The sequence below is a fragment of the Cavia porcellus genome, unplaced genomic scaffold (genome assembly GCF_034190915.1).
Source record: "Cavia porcellus strain 051 isolate PalLab524CR breed Dunkin Hartley unplaced genomic scaffold, mCavPor4.1 scaffold_3, whole genome shotgun sequence".
Taxonomy (NCBI): Eukaryota; Metazoa; Chordata; class Mammalia; order Rodentia; family Caviidae; genus Cavia; species Cavia porcellus.
Window position 1 is genome coordinate 92132321 of NW_026947486.1, and position 18942 is coordinate 92151262.

General features: G+C 37.6%; 1 protein-coding gene and 1 pseudogene across 8 annotated transcripts in view; one reads left to right on the top strand and one right to left on the bottom strand.

Annotated features, from left to right (window-relative positions):
• The window catches only part of Smarca1 (SWI/SNF related, matrix associated, actin dependent regulator of chromatin, subfamily a, member 1), a 77165-nt gene that overhangs the window by 45279 nt on the left and 12944 nt on the right, over positions 1-18942 (bottom strand). For all 8 annotated transcript variants that reach the window (XM_063246392.1, XM_063246391.1, XM_063246393.1 and 5 more), the window contains 5 exons: positions 18138-18293; positions 16912-17043; positions 15951-16019; positions 1825-1934; positions 410-636 (listed from right to left, as the gene is read on the bottom strand). In XM_063246392.1, the coding sequence (XP_063102462.1) occupies positions 410-636; positions 1825-1934; positions 15951-16019; positions 16912-17043; positions 18138-18293 (694 nt within the window). The remainder of the gene's footprint in view (positions 1-409; positions 637-1824; positions 1935-15950; positions 16020-16911; positions 17044-18137; positions 18294-18942) is intronic.
• Positions 2312-4373, top strand: LOC106025345 (ATP-dependent RNA helicase DDX18-like; annotated as a pseudogene).

Genomic DNA, 18942 nt, shown 5'->3' on the forward strand with positions numbered 1-18942 from the left:
CATCCATCACCCCACATTCACCACCTGCCACTCTAACCCAAATACATAAAATCTCCCATTCCTTTCTTTTACACCTGTTTCACTGTCCTAGAAAAGCCTTCCTCTTCTCTTTCCAGTGATGCACTACTACACATTCTCCAGTGCTCACCTCATACATCATCACTGTGAAGGCTTCCCCAACTCCCAATTTCTCAATATATCATAGCAATCAATGCAATGAATTGCAACTATTCCTCCTTACTACACTGTAGGCTTGTCCAAGGCAGAGACTGTCTTCTTACTCATCTTTGACCATGTAAGTACTCCATAATTTCTATTAATTGAGTGAATGAATGAATATGGTAATTTTATTCATATAAGAATAACTAACATGAATTTATTCCATGCTAACTAAAAATTCATTACTCACCCTGATCTTTGAGTCTTGCCAATAGCTTATCTAAAACTACCATTTTACCACTGTTGCTGACAATATGCTCATCTGTGGTATATGGTGGGCCAGGTTCAGCACCATCAAACAAATATGGATGATTGCAGCACTTTCGAAGCTGCATCAGAATGTTTAACAGTCGCATCTTATCCATCTTCCCAGCAGAGTTTAAAACATCAATATCTTTCATCAGGATTTTTGTATACCTAAAAATTTAAGCTACAATTAATCATCAAATATTAGAATGGTTAATTCCATAAGGAAAGTTCTGCTTAGCAATTAGATTAGATTCCTGTTAAAGATACAAAATGAAATCTAACTAGAAGACTAAGGGTACAGTTCAGTGACAAAACACACGCCTAGCATGTGTGAGGCCCCGGCTTCAGTTCTTGGCATCAAAAAAACCTTTGATTTGTGACTACATCTAAAAACCAAAAAACTAACGAAGATTTTAACATTTTAACTTGCATGTTGCTTACAGACCCGTTGGATTCTGGTTTGTCCATTATTAGCACCTGCCACCGGCTGATAATGACTCAGAGAATATTTGAGAATTTTTCAATAGCTACAAAATTTACTGAAAGTTTGTCCCCAACATAGAAACACGTTGGAACTAAAAACAAACTTTATTTCTTATTCTTATCTTCACAGATCATTTTTTGTCTATCCTGCTAAATCTTTTTTTCATTATCTTTTCTAGAACTTCATTCATGCAAAAAAGAGACCTACAAATAAAACTGGTCAATAACAGTATATAATTATAGTAATATCCAACACATGTTGAACGCAAGTGCCAGATATTATGTCAAAGAATTTGTGTGAATCACCCTCCCTAAAACCTCATGACTCATGTAAGCAATATTTTGGCTTCTTTTAACAGAACTGTTATATTATTAACTCTTTGCAACTTCCTTGTCAATTCCTGCTTTGCTTATATTTATCACACCATTCAAGCTTCTACTTTTGTAATAATACAATCACTAATGTTTTCATCAGCATCAACATTATGGTTATAACTATTTTCACTGATGGAAAAAGCAACCATAACTAACAAGTGTACCAGTGGCATTATACTCTTTAATCCTAACATCATTCTCATAATCAAATTAATAATATCCCCATTTTACAGAAAGGAAACAGGTTATATAACCTGCCCAGATAAATAGCTATGAAAAGGCAATGCGTGGTATTCAAACACAGACTCCAAAACCTTTACTATTTCTCAGGGGTCTAATAAGATACTTTCTATTATACTTAAACTATATAACTTAACCATTTATATATAAGATGTAATTTTTTGAATTAAAGGTACATCCAAACAACTTCGGAGTTAATTTGTAGTACATACTTATATACAAACACACATAAAGGGAAATGAAAATAAAATAACTCACCATTCTCGTTGCATCTTACTCAGTCCCAAATAAATCTTTATTTCCTTTTTAGGGGGCAGACTCTTCTCTACATCAGTTTTTATACGACGTAACAAAAATGGTTTTAAAACCTAGAAAGTGATAGCTCTTGTAAAAACAGGTAACACAGTTAATATTACAGACTATGTATTTCACTAACAATACTGTGATATTTACTTCCCATTGCATAATCAGACAACCAATACCATCTGCCAACTTTCTTGGTAAAGAAGCACTAAATAATGGGCCCTTAAAAAATAAGCAATGGACTGGGGGTGTAGCTCAGGGGAGAGACACATATTTAGTATTCACAAGGTCCAGTTCAATCCCCAGCAGCTAAAAAAACAAAAAGAGGCCCTATTCTAGACATTTATGATCTGACCACACAAAATACGTTAAAAATTAAGATAGCAAGAACCTGATGCCTTGGTGAAGGCATATCTCTGCCAGTGTGTCAGTGTGCCAGCCTATGAAACTCTTGCACAAGAGGACTGATAAGTGGAAGTACAAATTGCGGCAGCGGAATCTAAACTACAGGGAGCCTCAAATATGAGCCTGTCAGATGCTCGAAATGGCAGTGTGCCCGAAGAAACAGCAAGAGTTGAAAGGAAAGTTTAAAAATCCCTAAAACATTCTATAAATGTGGGCTTGTCCAAAGCTCAACATGGAGATGCACCTGAAGACACAGGGAAAATCGAGAATGTGAAAAAATCCCTAAAACATTCTGTGACTGTGAGCCTGTCAGAAGCTCAAAATGAAGCGGAGCCTGGAGAAACAGGGAGCATTAGCAAAATTTTAAAAATCTCTAAAGCATTCTGTGAATGTGAGCTTGTCGGAGCTCAAAATGGAAGTGAGCCTGAGGAAATAATGGAAAATGTCAACGTTCAAAAGTCCCCCAGAAACCTACCATGTTAACCAGTGGAGAAGCAGCAATACAGTCTCCTGATTCAAAATCAAAAAAGAAAAAGAGAAAATCTGTGAATGATACTACTGTGCCTTTACAAAAAAGCAAAAACTGAAGAAAGCACTAAGACTCCTGAACAAACAAAAGATGCTGTGCGGAAGTCAGGTGGTGAGGAAGGTGACAGTGAAGTACCCACCCGGCCTGTCCCTGGGATTGACAGGAGCTTTTGAAGATACTTCTTTTGCTTCTCTAACTAACCTTGTCAATGAAAACACTCTGAAGGCAATAAAGGAAATAGTTTTCACAAACATGACTAAAATTCAACATATAAGTATGAGACCACTTCTGGAAGGCAGGGATGTTTCAACAGCTGCAAAAACAGGCATTTCTCATCCCTGTGATTGAAGTCACTGTTAAGTTAAAGTTCATGTCCAGGAATAGAACAAGGGCCCTTATTCTGTCATCTACTAGGGAACTGGACATACAGACCTTCAGTGCTCCTAATGATCTGATGACTCACCAGGTTCACACAAATGGTTGATCATGGGTAGCAGTACCAGATCTGCTGAAGCACAGAAACTTAATAGGATCAACATCACTGTGGCCACACCAGGCCACCTCCTGGACCATATGCAAAATACCACAGAGTTTATATATGAAAAGCCTACAGTGTCTGGTTACTAATGAAGCAGATCGTATCTTGGATGCTGGGTTTGACTAAGCATTAAAGTAAAGTATTAAACTTCTGTCAAAATGCAGACAGACCATGCTCTTTTCCGCCATGAAAATTCAAAACACTAAAGACCTGGAAAGGATTTCTTTGAAAAAGGAGCTAATGTATGTTGGTGGATGACAACAAAACTTTGGACCACAGTGGATGGTCTTCAGCAGGGAGATGTCCCTCTGAAAACATATTCCTTCTGCTCTTTTCATTCCTTAAGAAGAACCAAAAGAAGAAACTAACAGTCTTCTTTTCAGACTGTAAATCTGTGAAATAATACTATGAATGGCTGAACTACATTGATTTGCCAGTCTTGGTCATTCATGGAAAGCAGAAGCAAAATAAGCGCATGATGACATTCTTCCAGTTCCGCACTGCAGACTTGGGGATATTGGTGCACACAGATGTGACAGTGAGAGGGCTGGATATTCCTGAATTCGACTGGATCTTCCAGCATGACCCTCCAGATGATCCTAAGGAATATAAACGCCATGCAGAGAACAACCAGAGGCCTAAACAGAAGAGGGCCTGCCTTGCTCATTTTAAACTTAGAAGAGTTGGGTTGCATTCATGACTTATTCAATCCAAGGTTCCATTAAGTGAATTTGACTTTTCCTGATCTAAAATTGCTGGCATTTCAAGTGTCAGCTTGAAAAACTGATTGAAAAGAGCTATTTTCTGCATAAATCAACTCAGGAAGTATACAAGTCATACATATGAGCAAATGATTCCCACTCTCTGAAGCAGATCTTTGATGTTAATAACCCAAAATTGCCGCAGGTTGCTCCATTAGTTGGTTTCAAGAAGCCTACTTTTGTTGATCTCATTGTGAACAGCAATAAAGTCAAGAACAGAGAGTTACCCATTAGCAAGAAATCATCAGATAGCAGGCAGTTCTCTCACTGAAGACAATTTCTTTGATCTTGAGTAACTCTCTTGAAACGAGTATTTTTTCCTTTACAAAGAAATTTTTGAAGCCCTTCATGTCTTTCTCATCTTTGCCTGAGATCACAGTTTTTAATTTTAAATATTCCCTGCAAAGAAAATTTTGCTACTCTTAATACCGTTATAATTCTTTTTTGTATCTTTCTTTTATACTACATGAAGATTTTTGTGGCATGGATTGCTATGCTAACTTACTATTCAGTGACTTAGTATACTGGACAGGTGGTAATGCAGAAGAAAACCTAGGTTTACATTTTATTTTGTGTCTTGGATATAAAGAGTGGATTGGAGCAACTCCTGAAAATGCTGCCATTCAAAATGGCAGAGCACTTCAAGAGACACCCAAGAAACAGCTGTCGGTAAAAGTTGTTGTTTTGATGCTCTTGAATTTAAACCATCAAGCTTTCCTTTAAAAAAAATAAAGAAGGGTGATATTTACGTTTATTGAGAGGTGGTTTGGATTTTGGTAAAACCTTTTAACTCTGCAGTACACTTAGAAGACAAGGGCAGTTATCAGTATACTTAAAACCAAGTCTGAGACAGTGCTCAGTGTGCATTGTCAGATTCTTTGTGTGGAAAAAAAATTACCTCTTCAATGTCCATTAAACAAAAAAATACATTTGTAGTGAAAATTTAAATGAACAGAGAACAGAAAACACAAGGATGAGTTTCTGGGTAGGGATACTTGATTTCCGGTTAGTTTTGTGAGGCATACTACTACAAAATAGCTAAATTTAGTAGCAATTCAAACTGTTGTCATGCCATTTAATATTGATAAGACTCTCATTAAATATAATTATGCAGAGGACATCAAGGGTAGAGAAAGGAGATGGATAAATGGCACAACAGTAGAATAAGTAAAGAACAGTGTCCACCACCGCTTGACCATTGTTGTCCTGGCTGAACTTCTTTGGATTTCAAACTTTGACTGCTGAACATCTGGCTTGGCTTCTTGGATTCCTAACTCTTGGCACACAATAAGTGTATCTTCAGTACTGTTTGTTTTTAAAAAAACTGTGTTTCAAAAAAATACACAAAAGCAAAGGAAGAAAATTCACTGGACAGAAGTAATACTGCTGATATGTGACCTTCCAGGTTTTTATATGCACATTTACACTTTTTAATTTTTTTTCTAAAGTGAAGTCATCCTCCGCCAACTACTTATAACCAGCTTGTTTCATATTATGTTCCTGTTTCATTAATTACTCCCATCATTTTATATATATATATATATATATATATATATATATATATATATGGGTAAGGAGAATTGAACTCATGACCTCATGCTTGCCAGGCAGGCGCTTATGCTGCTGTGTTAAATCCTTAATCCCGTCATTTTATATTTCAAATAATGAAGACACAAGGCTACACCACTGAATAAGAACTGAAGAACGAACGTGTGTGTGTGTGTGTGTGTGTGTCCGCACACAAACATGCATAGGGGAAGGAATATTGGAATTCAACCCAGACCTTTCACACTGAACTACATATCTGGGCCTTTTTTAAAATTTTTATTTTGAGACAGTTTTTTACTAAGTGGCCCAAAATGGGCTTCAATTTGGGATATTCCTGCCTCAGCCTTCCAGAGTTCTGAGATTACAAGTGTGTATCATCATTTCCAGCTTGAAGGACTCCTTTTTTGTGAAAGCTGTTGTAATATAACAAGATATTTTAACTTGAGAGGAAATCTGAAATCAGAGTTTTAATCAAAGAGCCTACAAAAATAAAATTAAAATTCAGGTCAGTTCAAAGTAACTAAGTAAATAAGGAGAAAAAGATTCAATGTTAAGGAAGTTCCAAATAAACAGAGGAAAATATAATTAGTATAGCTAGAAGACAGATTCTATCACAAGCAAATAACAGTCTTCCAAAGTGCAGAGTATTACCTACAATGTGCCAGACACGCACTGTGAATTTCACATATAATACGTGCTCCCTGTAAAAATTACTTCAGTGAAATGTGATTATTTCTACTTTATTAAGTTCATCAAAGTCACTGTGCTAATAAATGGCAGATAGCTATCAGGAGTGGGAGCAAATTCTTTAATGTATCCAAGACTGAAATTTCTTCATTCCTTCATCCAAAAAAAAAAGCTCATGTTAAGCATAAAGTTCACAACATGGAGAATGATACCTATTTGCATACTTCAAAGTTTTTCACAACATAGGCAATGATACCTATTTCTAAGTCTACTTTGGAAACTATGGTAGTACATGTGTACCAATTAATCATGGTAGATATTTAATAAACTATAACTATTATTAAAGGTCTATAGGAGATTTTAAAAGGGAGGAGTATAAAGTAAGACTTCTGGTTTCTAATTTGGGCCTCTTAAACTGTCTAAGACAGATTTTTCGGAGTTAAACTGCTGTAACACAATTTATGATTGCTCAATTTAGAAAATGACCTACTGCCCATTGAAAAATGACTGGATAAAAGAAATGTAGTATATGTATACAGAATGGAGTACTTCTTAGCCATAAAGATTGTGTTATGGTTTATGTCAGTGCCCCCCAGACCTCATGCAATTACATTATGCATCTGTGATTGGTTCATTGTCTAGTGCTTTGGATTGATGGTGTCAGCTCTACACCCACATAGAAGTGGAGCCAGGATGTGATGTAATGGAAGGAAGGAAGCATGTCTCTCTCTTGCCAGTTTCTGCCTTGATGTTCACAGCCACCATGAACTGTGGCCCTGCCATGCAACCCTGCCTTGGAGCCAACTGAGTATGGACTGAAACCTCCAAAAACTGTAAGAAATAAACCTTTCCTTTCCCAACTTTGGTCATCAGGTATTCTGTCTCAGCAAAGAGTAAAAAGTAACTAAGACAGAATTTAGTACCAAAGAGTAGGTTCATTTGCTGTGATTATACCTGACCATGTTTTTCAAGAGGCTTTGGAAATGGCTTATCGGCAGAGTTTGGAAAGGTTTGGACATGTTGCCTTGGATGCATGGAGCTGGAGTAGCTTAGGCTATTCTGTAGAGGAGATTCTGGTCAGAGCTCAAGAGACCAGAAGGCTGATAGAAAGCCTCATGGTAAAGACCAGGCTTGGGAGGTTTCTGCTGAAAAGAAGGACTGCATTGGTTGTTGGACTCTCACAATGTGTGTTATGGCTTAGCAGCAAGTTTGTCTGCATTTTGCTCCTGACTTTGCCTGAGACTGAGACTAAGAGCAATGGACTGATTAATTGGGAAAAGGAAATTTCAAGGCAGTTGAATGCTGAGGCTGTGGCATGGCTATTGTTGGGGGCTTTTAGCCAGCTTTATGTTGCAAATCAAGAGCAAAGAGCCCAGCAGGATAATTTACAACTCTGTGAATTTGACCAGAAGAAAAATTCCAGGAAAGCTGTGGATTGTAAACACAGAGTTGAGACTTTGATTACTGAGGAGAAACAGTGAGATAAGAAAGATGGCCCCAGGGCATCCCAGGAAGCAGCAGGTCTCCACCCATCGCAGCCTCAAAACTGCCAAAGTGCAAGAATTTGCTCAGAGAAAACTGCAGAGCACTATGCTCCAGAATGGCGACAGGCCAAATGAGGTTCCAGAATGGCAGCAACATAGAGAAGCCTTTCTTCACAACTAGGTTCACAAAGCCCAGCAATCCAGGGAATCGATCCCTTCAGCCAAGAGAGAAAAAAGACTGGCTACTGCTCCAGATGACAACAAACCTTGGCGGCATCCACATGGTGCCGATTTTAGGTGCAAGGAAAATGCACAAATTCTGAGGGTTAAGATGGCTTCCATCTCGATTGCAAAGTATCTGGGAGGCCAAGCAATGTGCCCAAGGGGGCAATTTGTAAAGATGTAAAGGCGAAGCCAAAGGTGCAGTGGAGGCCCCAGAAGTTTGGAAAAGCCAGGAACATGGATCATCCAAGGAAAGCTGCAAAAAGCAAGCAGAGAGGGGTTAAGAGAGAAGCTGCAGGAGCTGAAATCCCTGGAAGTGTCATGGAAGTGGAATCACCCAAGCCTTTTGGAGCTTGCAACCAGATTGCTTCAAATGCTGAGCGGGAAACTCTAGGACTTAATGTTCATACTGCTGGATGTCGGACTTGCTTTGTTTTCAATGCTTTATATTCCCCTGCTTGTAACTTTTGGAATGGTAATGTTTATCTTGTGCCTTTGCATTTCAGAAATGTTTACACTTGTGTCATTTGTATAGGGGGTTACAGTTAACAGTTTGCCACAGATCTGGGAGGAGACTTGGGGCTTGGACTTCTCAGCAAAGCTGAAACTGTTAGGAATTTGGCAACTCTTGGAGATGGACTAAATGTCTTTTGTATAAAGGATGTACATGAGTCCTGCAGTCCAGGGGTGGAATGTCATGGTTTATGTCGGTGGCCCCCAGGCCTCATGCATTTACATTATGCATCTGTGAATGGTTCATTGTCTAGTGCTTGGATTGATGGTGTCAGTGCTATACCCACATAGGGGTGGAGCCAGGATGTGATGTAATGGCAGGAAGAAGGCATGTCTCTCTCTTGCAGATTTCTGCCTTGCTGTTTGCGGCCGCCATGAACTCAGGCCCTGCCATGCAACCCTGCCTTGGAGCCAACTGAATGTGGACTGAAACATCCAAAAACTGTAAGAAATAAACCTTGCCTTTCCCAACTTTGGTCATCAGGTATTCTGTCTCAGCAAAGAGTAAAAAGTAACTAAGACAGATTGACAGATAATTTAAAAAGCAAATAAAAGGAATATGATAGGAAATGAGATGGAAACACAATCTGGAATGAGGATTGAGATGATGGGGAGGGGAAGGAGAAGTAAAAGTGATTAAGATCCTATATGTGTATGCATCAATTCCCCAAAATGACAGAAATTGTTATGCATTGCAAATATGTATATTTGGACAAAAAAACTAAAGGTAGTGCCCCCTTATCCACCAGTGTATTCCAACCCATGGATACCAGAAACAGCAGGTTGTACAGAATCTTACATATACTAGGATTTTACCTATACATATACAAGTATTATAAAGCTTTATTTATAAATTCAGCAGTCACAAATTATCATTAATAAGTTAATCATAAAACTAATATTTTTTAATAAAAGTTATGAAAATGTACTCTAACACGAAATTTTCAATCAACACTTTATAGATTACTCTGTGTAACTGAAATTATGAAAAGTAAAACCATGGATAAGAGGAGGGTACTATATAGTGATTAACAGAAAGACAGAAGAGATAAATTTGGGAGTTATCAATAAAGTGAAACCATGGAGTAGATTCCCAGGGAAACCAAGTAAGAATGAGTCTTCAGCAGGAGGAGTGATTAGCAGTGCCAAATAGTACAGAAAAGGAAGACGCTGACCAAAATGTACAACCTGAATTCAGGAGATAGAAAAACACTGAAGACTGTGAAATAGATTTCAGTTACCTATGGTCAATGGGTACAAGAGTGGACAGGTAGTAGAGGAGAGGTAAACTACTCTTTCAAGAAGATGGCTGTGAGGAGAAGAAAAAGAGACTTAAAGGTATGGATACAGTGCAGAGAGCCTCCAAGGCCAACCTCAACTACAAAGCAAAACCCTGTCTCAAAAAAAAAGTGTCCATCTGATGTGAATTTATTACAAGCAGAGCCTGTAATTGTAAATATGCATCTATTGCAGCTCAGCAGCATCTCAGAAGATTCTCAGGACTACAGCCAACAAAAGAGTAAGATCTCGTACTTCAAGATTCCATGGAACACAGAATCAGTCTTATTTATACTAACCAACCCTTGTACTTTCTACTTTGACTTCTGAACCCCTGAAATTCCCCTTAGTTCTTTCTTTTAGTTGATGTATTAAATCACTCACTCTGGAGAATATGGAGTTAAACTGTAAATAGTATTATCAGTCTCCCATTAGCTTTACTGAAGAAAATAACTCTGATACACAGATTATGATGACAGGTGGTTAGGTTACTTATCACAGGTTTCAGGGCCATTGCAGTCAAAATCACTGACTCTACACTTGGGCTTCCTCAGGCATATGATGGGTGACTCCGTGGTATCTATCAGGAGGGCAAAAATCCTCCCTCTCAAATCATATTAATGCTATCATTTTCTGAATACTGTCCAATGACAATCCATCAAGACTGATGATGCATGCACACAAAGAGTTCACTTCTAATCATCTTTCTCCATGCCTTAAATCATACTGCTTCTTTACTCCATATATAGTCCCAAAAGAGTTACACATGATACATTCTTATGCATGTTTATAGCAGCATAGTACATAAGAGGTAAATCTTGACAGAAACACATGGATCATCAAAAGTAAGTGGCATAAATTCAGATTTTTTGGAGATGTTAAAAAAATAGCTAAATCTTGGAAGCAGCCCATATATTCATCAACAAATGAATAGATAAAGAAAAAAAAGTTATTTATACACAATAGAGTACTATTCTGCCATGAAGAAGGATAAACTTTAATCATTGTAGGAAAATGGATGTACCTAGAGACCATAATGTTAAGTGAAATAAATGAAACACACACAAGCTTAAATACTGCATAATTCCTCAATATAATAAATCCAAAATATAAATAAACAGCAAAATAAAAGGCAGCAGGAAATAGGAAGATAGCTCTTCTGCAAAAGGAAGAGAATCAGGAGATGAAGGGAGGGGAAAAGGGATGCAAAAATAATTAAGATGTGTAACCAACATTTACCAACCTTCCCCGAGAAATGCAATCATTATATACTGCAAGCATATGTTAATAAAAACTAAATTTAAAAAATAAAAAATAAAATGGACTCCAAAGCCTCATGTGTCTGGAAGGTGACTGGATTGGGGCATAATAGCTGACTTGCTGTTTGGAGGTGGCATCTGGTCAATAGAGTTGGGTCACTGTGAGCATGCTCCCCAAGAGTATCTCCTTTCCCAGCTTCTCCCTTGGCTCTCTGCTTCCTGGCTACCATGAGGTGAATAACTTTCCTCCACCCAGACCCTTACACCATGCACTTTCTATATTTAAGCATGCTGAACATAGACTAAAACTTCTAAAACATGACCCAAAATATACCTCTCCTCCTTTAATTTATTGAGGTGCTGCACTGTGTCCCAGCAATGAAAAAGTGAAAACAATCACACACACACACACACACACACACACACACACACACACACACACACACAATGATAAAACACCAAAAAAAGACAAATCATGGGGAAAAGTTAAAGAAATAGGAAGAGACGAGTTGTAGTGTTCGTATGGAAGACTTGGCTATTGCGCAAAGAAAGAATAACACTACACCTCAGACAGAGAAGTTTAACACAAATGCAGATACCCTTAGAAGACAGACATGCCTGAGGGAAGTAGCTGTCCAGTAACTCCTAGTTTCTTTTTTTTTTTTTTTTTTTAATTTTATTTAAGGAGAAAAGAAAAAAAAAAGCAGGGAAAGGGTACAAGTTATACAGATTTACAGAAAAAAAAAATGAACAGTAGGAAATCACTAGTTAATGGATTACATATTGTCATCTTAGAAATAATTGTTCAAGTCACAAAATTAAAGCTTGTAAAGTGGACATTCCATCAATGATACTGCAAACAGTTCTGTTCATTGATCCAATAAAACTCTGTGATATCATTTTCTATCTTATACACTTAAATATACATGCAGTTATATAGTTTGGAGCACTTTCTTTTCCTCTCTTTTGTACCATGACTATTACACATTTTGGGTTTCATTGCTCCCACTGTTCTTATTACTTTTTTGGAAGAGAGTAAAACCAAATGTGACATAACAGAACAGAATTGGTCAAGTCAAAAGGGTGGACATAATAGATAATGTAAAAACATAATACAAGGTGATCAACAATGGTTACTATAATGCCTCCCGCTATCTCTAATAGAATTGCCTATATCGTTAGTTATAATACAATTGAACAAAACAGTAAAGAATAAAACCGACAAAACCAAAACATTGGAGACATTGTAGGTCTTCAAAAGTAGATAAAAGTCAACAAGAATGGGCGTCATAATGAATCTCATTATCTTCACAGCTGATGCCTAAACTTTCGAACCTGATACTATCCAGCAAAACAGAATAGGGGAACATCAGTTAAAAACCAGATGGTGAGAGTAATACAGGGCTTTAAATCAAGGTAATGAAAAGTCAAAGTGGGTTACTATAATATATCCTGCTATTTTTTTCCTTTAATTAAAAGGATAAAGATAAAAAAGTAAATAATGGAGTGGAGATTGAGATAAAAGAGGGCATAACAACGAAACAGTGCAGATCAAAACATAACCATTTAAGCAGAATAGTGTTTCACCATCAGATAATCCTAACCTAAAAGTAGTTACCATATTTTCTCTTTCTTTGAAATCCTTGAGTACAACTTCATATACTGTAGCATTAAGTATATCAAAACAATGTAAAACCATTCAAGAGAATGACAGCATTACAGAGTATTTAGAATCGACTAACAGAAAATGAATAATGGTTTCTGTATAATCCCCTTGTCTTTACAAGGTTTTTGCTTATACTATCGTACATAATAAAATCCAGTAAGATACAACCTATTTAGACCATTAGAGACAGAAGGACAAAAGCTAGATGAGACTTCAAAACAAGATGATACTAAATCAGTATTACCTATTAAGATGTCATTTTCTCCAAAATAGCTGTTCCTATCATCCAATCTTCTCTGCCTCATTTCTGTTGAGCTCTTTTTCTGTCAGTAGCTGTCAGTTTGTCTTCTTCATTTTGTTCTCTGCTCCATTCGTTGTGGCCTCTCTGCCATTATTTCTGGATTCTTTGTATTTTTCTTTTTTTAGAATATCTTGCAATACTCTCTGTAGAGTTGAATTGGTAGTTGCAAATTCCCCCAGTTCCTCTTTATCCTGGAAGCACCTTGTTTTTCCATCAATTTCCAGGGACAGTTGTGCAGGATATCTCAATCTTGGCTGGAGATTATTATCTTTCAAAGCTTGAATTATTTCCCCCCACGCTCTTCGTGATTTGATGGTTTGTGCCGAGAAATCTGCTGTAATTCTGATGGGTGTTCCCTTGTAAGTGGTCTGTTTCTTGTCTCTTACAGCTTTTAATATTCTGTTCTTGTATTGAATTTCTGGAATTTTTATTATTATATGCCTGGGTGTTGCTCTGTTTGGGTTGTAGGTAGCTGGGGTCCTGTATGCCTCATACATCTGAGTATCTTTACCTTTTGCTAAATTAGGAAAATTCTCCTGGATTATTTCTGTGAGTAGCTTTTGTAGTTCACTTGTTTGTGTCCCTACTTCTTCTTTTATGTTCTTAATCCTTAAGTTATGGCTCCTCTTATCATCTTCTTGTCTTTGTATTATTGCTGTTTGTTTCTTTGTTATTTTTAAGAAGTTTTTCATTTCATTCTCCCATATTACAAGTCTGCCCTCCAGTTCAGATAGTCTGTCCTTAGTTTCTTTCAAGCTGTTATATGCCAGTCTTCTATAGACTTCTTGGTATCTTGGTAGTCCCTTTGAACCTGTTTCACGTATTCTATGCTTTCTCTGTTTTCTCCATCAAACAATTCTCCCCTTTTTTTCTGTTCTTCCATTCCACCGCCTGTTTTTTCTTGGGTGGTACTTAGCATTTCTCTAACTATTCTGCATACTTCTAGCTTCAGGTCGTTGATAACTTCATTCCTGAATTGGTCTATGAGGCTCTCTATATGGTGCCTTATGTATATTGGTGCGGTGTCTGCTATTGCCTGTTTCTCAGAATTGGGGGCCGAGGAGCCTTTCTTGTTGCTGCCTCTTCCCATGCTGCCTCTTCTTCTCTGTTCCTTATATATGCAAGCTTATATAAGAGGCCCAGCTTCTCTCCCAGTCAGCCACAGCCTGATCGAATTGCGCCAGTTAGGTGTTCCCGCTCACCGCTGCGCACCAGGGAGTTACGGACCAGGCAGCCTACGCGTCTCCCCTCCCGGCCACCGTCAGGCTCTGGGATCTGGGTTGGGACAGTCTACCAGGTCCGCCGGCAGCGTCACGCAGGCCAGGCACTTTTCACCAATCCCGCCCGAGAGGGGGATGTGTGGCTGGAGTCGCCACCGCGCCCCGCTCCCGCAGGACTGCTCGGACCCAGAAAGTCCTCCGCTGGAGTCAAACTGTGGTAGAGTGTCAGCTTCTCTCACTCACCTCACCACAAGTCAGTGCACGCCTCCCTGCCGTTCGCAGATTTCTGTTCTCAGAGCTTCTGCGCGTCTCTCTCCTTGCCGAGCCACTGTAGAGGCAGCCAGCCGCCGTGCGGCGGGAAACCCAAATCGCGGCTTACAATGGCGCGGGGTCCAGCCTCCACACCGAGGCTTTTCTGTTCCTGTTTTAGCACCAGGAATGCATTCCAAGTTGGTTTCTCTCAGCCCAGTTCGTTCCTGAGTCAGCGGAGCATATCTCCACCTGCTTATGTCTCCTTAGTCCGCACCATTCCTGGCTTCTGAGCCGAGTCTTTCAGAGAGCCTCCGGTAGTTGCTGTTATCTGTCCGCCATGTTTTCCCGGAAGTCCCTAGTTTCTCTTTGAGAAGAAAGTTACCTTCTCAGAGGAGCAGAGGGCAGGAAACACCTGCGACCTAAGTCCTGACTAGTAAAGATCTGAAATGGCTTTTGGAGGAGGTGGCCTATAGAAAGCTACATAGATGGTACAGTTGTATCATAAAATCATAGTTCATGCTAGAGAACACAAAATCATAGTAGTTCCAACACGCAACGTTGAAAATCTTTAAAATTATTCAACAAGCCTAACACTAAAATCATTCTGCTAACAAGTGATAGCACCGAATTTAAACTCAGAAGACAGAAAGTTATATTATTCCCGTTTAGGGTTCTCAAGGCACTTGTAGATGCACAAGGGAGCAAAGGAGTTTGGGATAAATGGCAAAATGAGTTGTCCAAGTGATGAAAAGTTAGTTTAGTGCTAAAGGAGCATAGTGCTGGAAACAGAAAAAATCCTAATAGAACTGGGTTGATGCGTGGGGAGGAGAAGCAGTGACTACAGGTCTCCAGGGATTACAGGTCTCTTTAAGGTAATAGAACAGACACAAGACTTAACATGAGTGAAATACCTGTAAGGATACATGAAGTAGTTATCGAAGAATATAAATTGGGTTTCAGTGAGTATTATAATGTCACCAGGTGTTATAGAGATGGTTAAAACGAAAAGGAAGAGATGATGGGACTATAAGCCAACTGAGCCTCATGGGATGAGTTTTATGCGTTACAGTGGGGAAGCAATGGCTTAGAAGTAGCCTTGGGCAACTAACAGAATATAAACTACTACCCTCAAGGACCTGTGAGGTATCAGAGAATGAACAGCCTCTACTCAAAAGGAACACATTAGCACGGGGGAGACTAAGCCACAAAGCCTACTCTACAGTCAGGATGAAGATACAGTGGAGTCTGCTGATCAGAGAGGGAGTTAGAAAATCTGGGAAGGAAAATCAGTGAGACTGACCAACAGCCAAACCCACAAGTTCAAACGGATTCTGTGGCAGTTGGTTTTTGACTCAGATGGATATATTTTATATGTAATATAAATACTGTTACTGAATTTCTTTTCTGCTATGGCTTACCGCATGAAGTCTTTCCACAAGTTTCTGATCACCAAAGCAATTTTTTGTGTCAAACCAAGAATCAAAATCCTGTGAAGGAATAAAAATTCTATAGTAAGAGCATTGGGTTTTTTTTAATGAATCTGACATTCTTATACAATCAATAGAGATACAAATCATTTTTAAAAGTATACATTCAAAATTATGCTAACTGTGATGGCTAGGATTATTTAGTTCTGAAATAGGGAAAATACTTAGTTGCCAAAATTTAAAACCCATTATAGAGTAATGCTATCAATACATTTTCATTAAGCAAACATTAGACTTTCCCATATCATAATAGTTAAGATAGGAGTTAAGAACATAAAAACAAGCCCCTATCTCCTTAAATCGTTCAATTCAGCTTGCTGCCTTAGCATAACTTTGTGCTAATGATAAAAACAATTTGCAAAATCACACATTTACAAACTACATTACTTTTCAAATTACGTTTTGAGCTTTTTAGAACCCGCCAAACGTTAATGCCTGCAATGATCAAAGATTATTTTAAAGTCCCATGCCACATCACTATACAGAAATACGTTACAAGACCCTCCCAATTTAATGAAAAGAAAATGCTAAATGAGTCTTTCTGAACTTGCCCTATCTCATAAGTTGCAGTATTGATGTGTTATGAGCAAAATTTAACTGGCTGGCTAATCTCAAAGAAGAGAAACATGCTATTTCTTTAAATATCGACTTTTAATTTTTTTTTTACTTAAGAATTCTTTCCTGAAAAAAAAACCACAAACAGAGATTAAAAATTATAAAGCAAAAATGACACATTTTAATCTAAATTGTGTGCTTTGAAAGCAGATTTTTTTGAACATAAGAAAGGCATTTAAAATGTATATGGTTTGGGGCTGGAAATGTAGTTCAGAAGAGTACCCCTGGTTGGTCTCCAGTACTACCACCCCCTCAAAAAAGGATGGTTTGAACTTACATCTGCAGAATTAAAGACATCAGGCAATAAAAAGTTGAGTAATGCCCAGAGTTCATGCAGGTTATTCTGCAAAGGTGTTCCAGTTAGAAGCAAGCGGTTAGTCGACTTGAACTCACGAACAATTTCTGAAAGCTAGAAAAATAGATAAATAAACATTGTTTTATTTATTGGAATAGTCAACGTTCAGTTATATTTTATTTTAACAATACATTTTTTAAATACAATAAAAATTGAAAATTAACTTTCTATGAAAAAATATACTAATTCAGGGTTACACAATTGCAGTAAAGCAAAGTGAGCAAACTATTCTAGGTATTTCTACAGTTCAGAGAACGCAGTTGACATTTATACCCGAAAGCCTTTCCCCTTTAAAATCCCTTCTAATCTTGGTTCCCAGAGAGTGGTCAGAACTGTCCATACAATAAAATCTCCCTCTCCTCAACCACCACATTCATCTACATGCCTAGCCAAGTTCTAACTTGGTCTGGTCACAAATTTTCAGTGCCAGAATTGAGTCCATTTAGCCTAATTTCCTTATGTTAACTTCCTAAATTTATTTCACAAATACTAAGACAAAAAGCATAAAGAATAGTAATCTTAACAAGAATGCACATTTTATAATGCTCTTAAATAAACTCTAATGTGTAACTTATTAGATATTAGTTGCAATCTGAAATTTGTATGATCCACCTGATAGTTTTGCTCCAGTTCTGGCCCTGTTTTTTCACAAAGTAGCCCAGCGATCCAAAGAGAGATTCATCATAATAACTGAAGTTTTTCCTACTGTTGATGGAGTTGAATGGCAAGAAATATATTTACTTTTTTCAATGGTAACACAACACTGTTAATTTACACAAGTCAAATAATTCCAGAAAATTCTTTTTCCTGTCCATATGAACATATATAATGTACCCTCAATAAAAATAAGCCAAAGCAAATTATATTTATGCACCAATAGTCATAACAATATTAAAACAACGTAGCACAAAGGAGTTAGGCTTTAGTAGGAAGGATAGCAAATGGAGATCTAATTTTCCTGTTAGTATTTATGCTTAACTTTGTTAAGTGTTCAGTTACTTAGACTTTAAAACCACTTTTAGAACTATTTTTATTCACATTTTATGAATAAAACTACAAACTTCCATCGCTTTTTTATTTTGAATACAGAAAAACGAACAAACAAACCTGGTAATTAAATGAAAACTTGAATAATACTGAAAATTTACCTTAGACTTTTCATTTTTTATTCTGTGAGCTTCATCAATGACTAGATATCGCCAATGAAACTTTTTGAATACAGATTTTTCTTTAATTACCATCTCATAAGAAGTAACACAAACATCCCACTCTCCAGGCATCATTTCATCACGAATAAAAGCAGCCTAGTGAAACAGAAAGTTCCTTCTATAAGAAAATGCTGACACAGTGGCCAGAGAATTAACATATTAGGACACTACTAGGAATTAAGATCCCAAAGGATCACTTAGACTCATCCATTTTAGACATGAGAAAATAAAGATACATTTGTCATCAATTATCTGGATGTGACACTAATATATTCACCAACAAAAGAGGAATAAGAGGCTCTTCTTATGTGAACATAGTACATTCAACAAACTAGAAGTTTGTATCACAAGATTACTAATTACTAGGCTCTGACTTTATACCAAAAAGACACAAAGTAAGTTTTTCTGAAAATCATATTCTTACCAAGATCCAAGCATTACTAACATTAATATAGCTTCAACAAATAGAACACAATATACCTTAGTAATTCCAACCAGCCATGTCCAATCTTTTGGCTTTCCTGAGTCACACTGAGTTAAGAGGAATTGTGTTGGGCTATACATGAAATATATATAGTCAATGTATGTAAGTAACAAAACTTTATTTTTGACGTTGTTATGACATTTAAAAAAAAGAGAGAGACCAAGCAGGCCAGGTGTGGTGGCACATTTCTTTGATCCTAGCATTGGGGAGGCTAGGGCAGGATGACCATTGTGTGTTTGAGATCAGCCTATACAACATAGT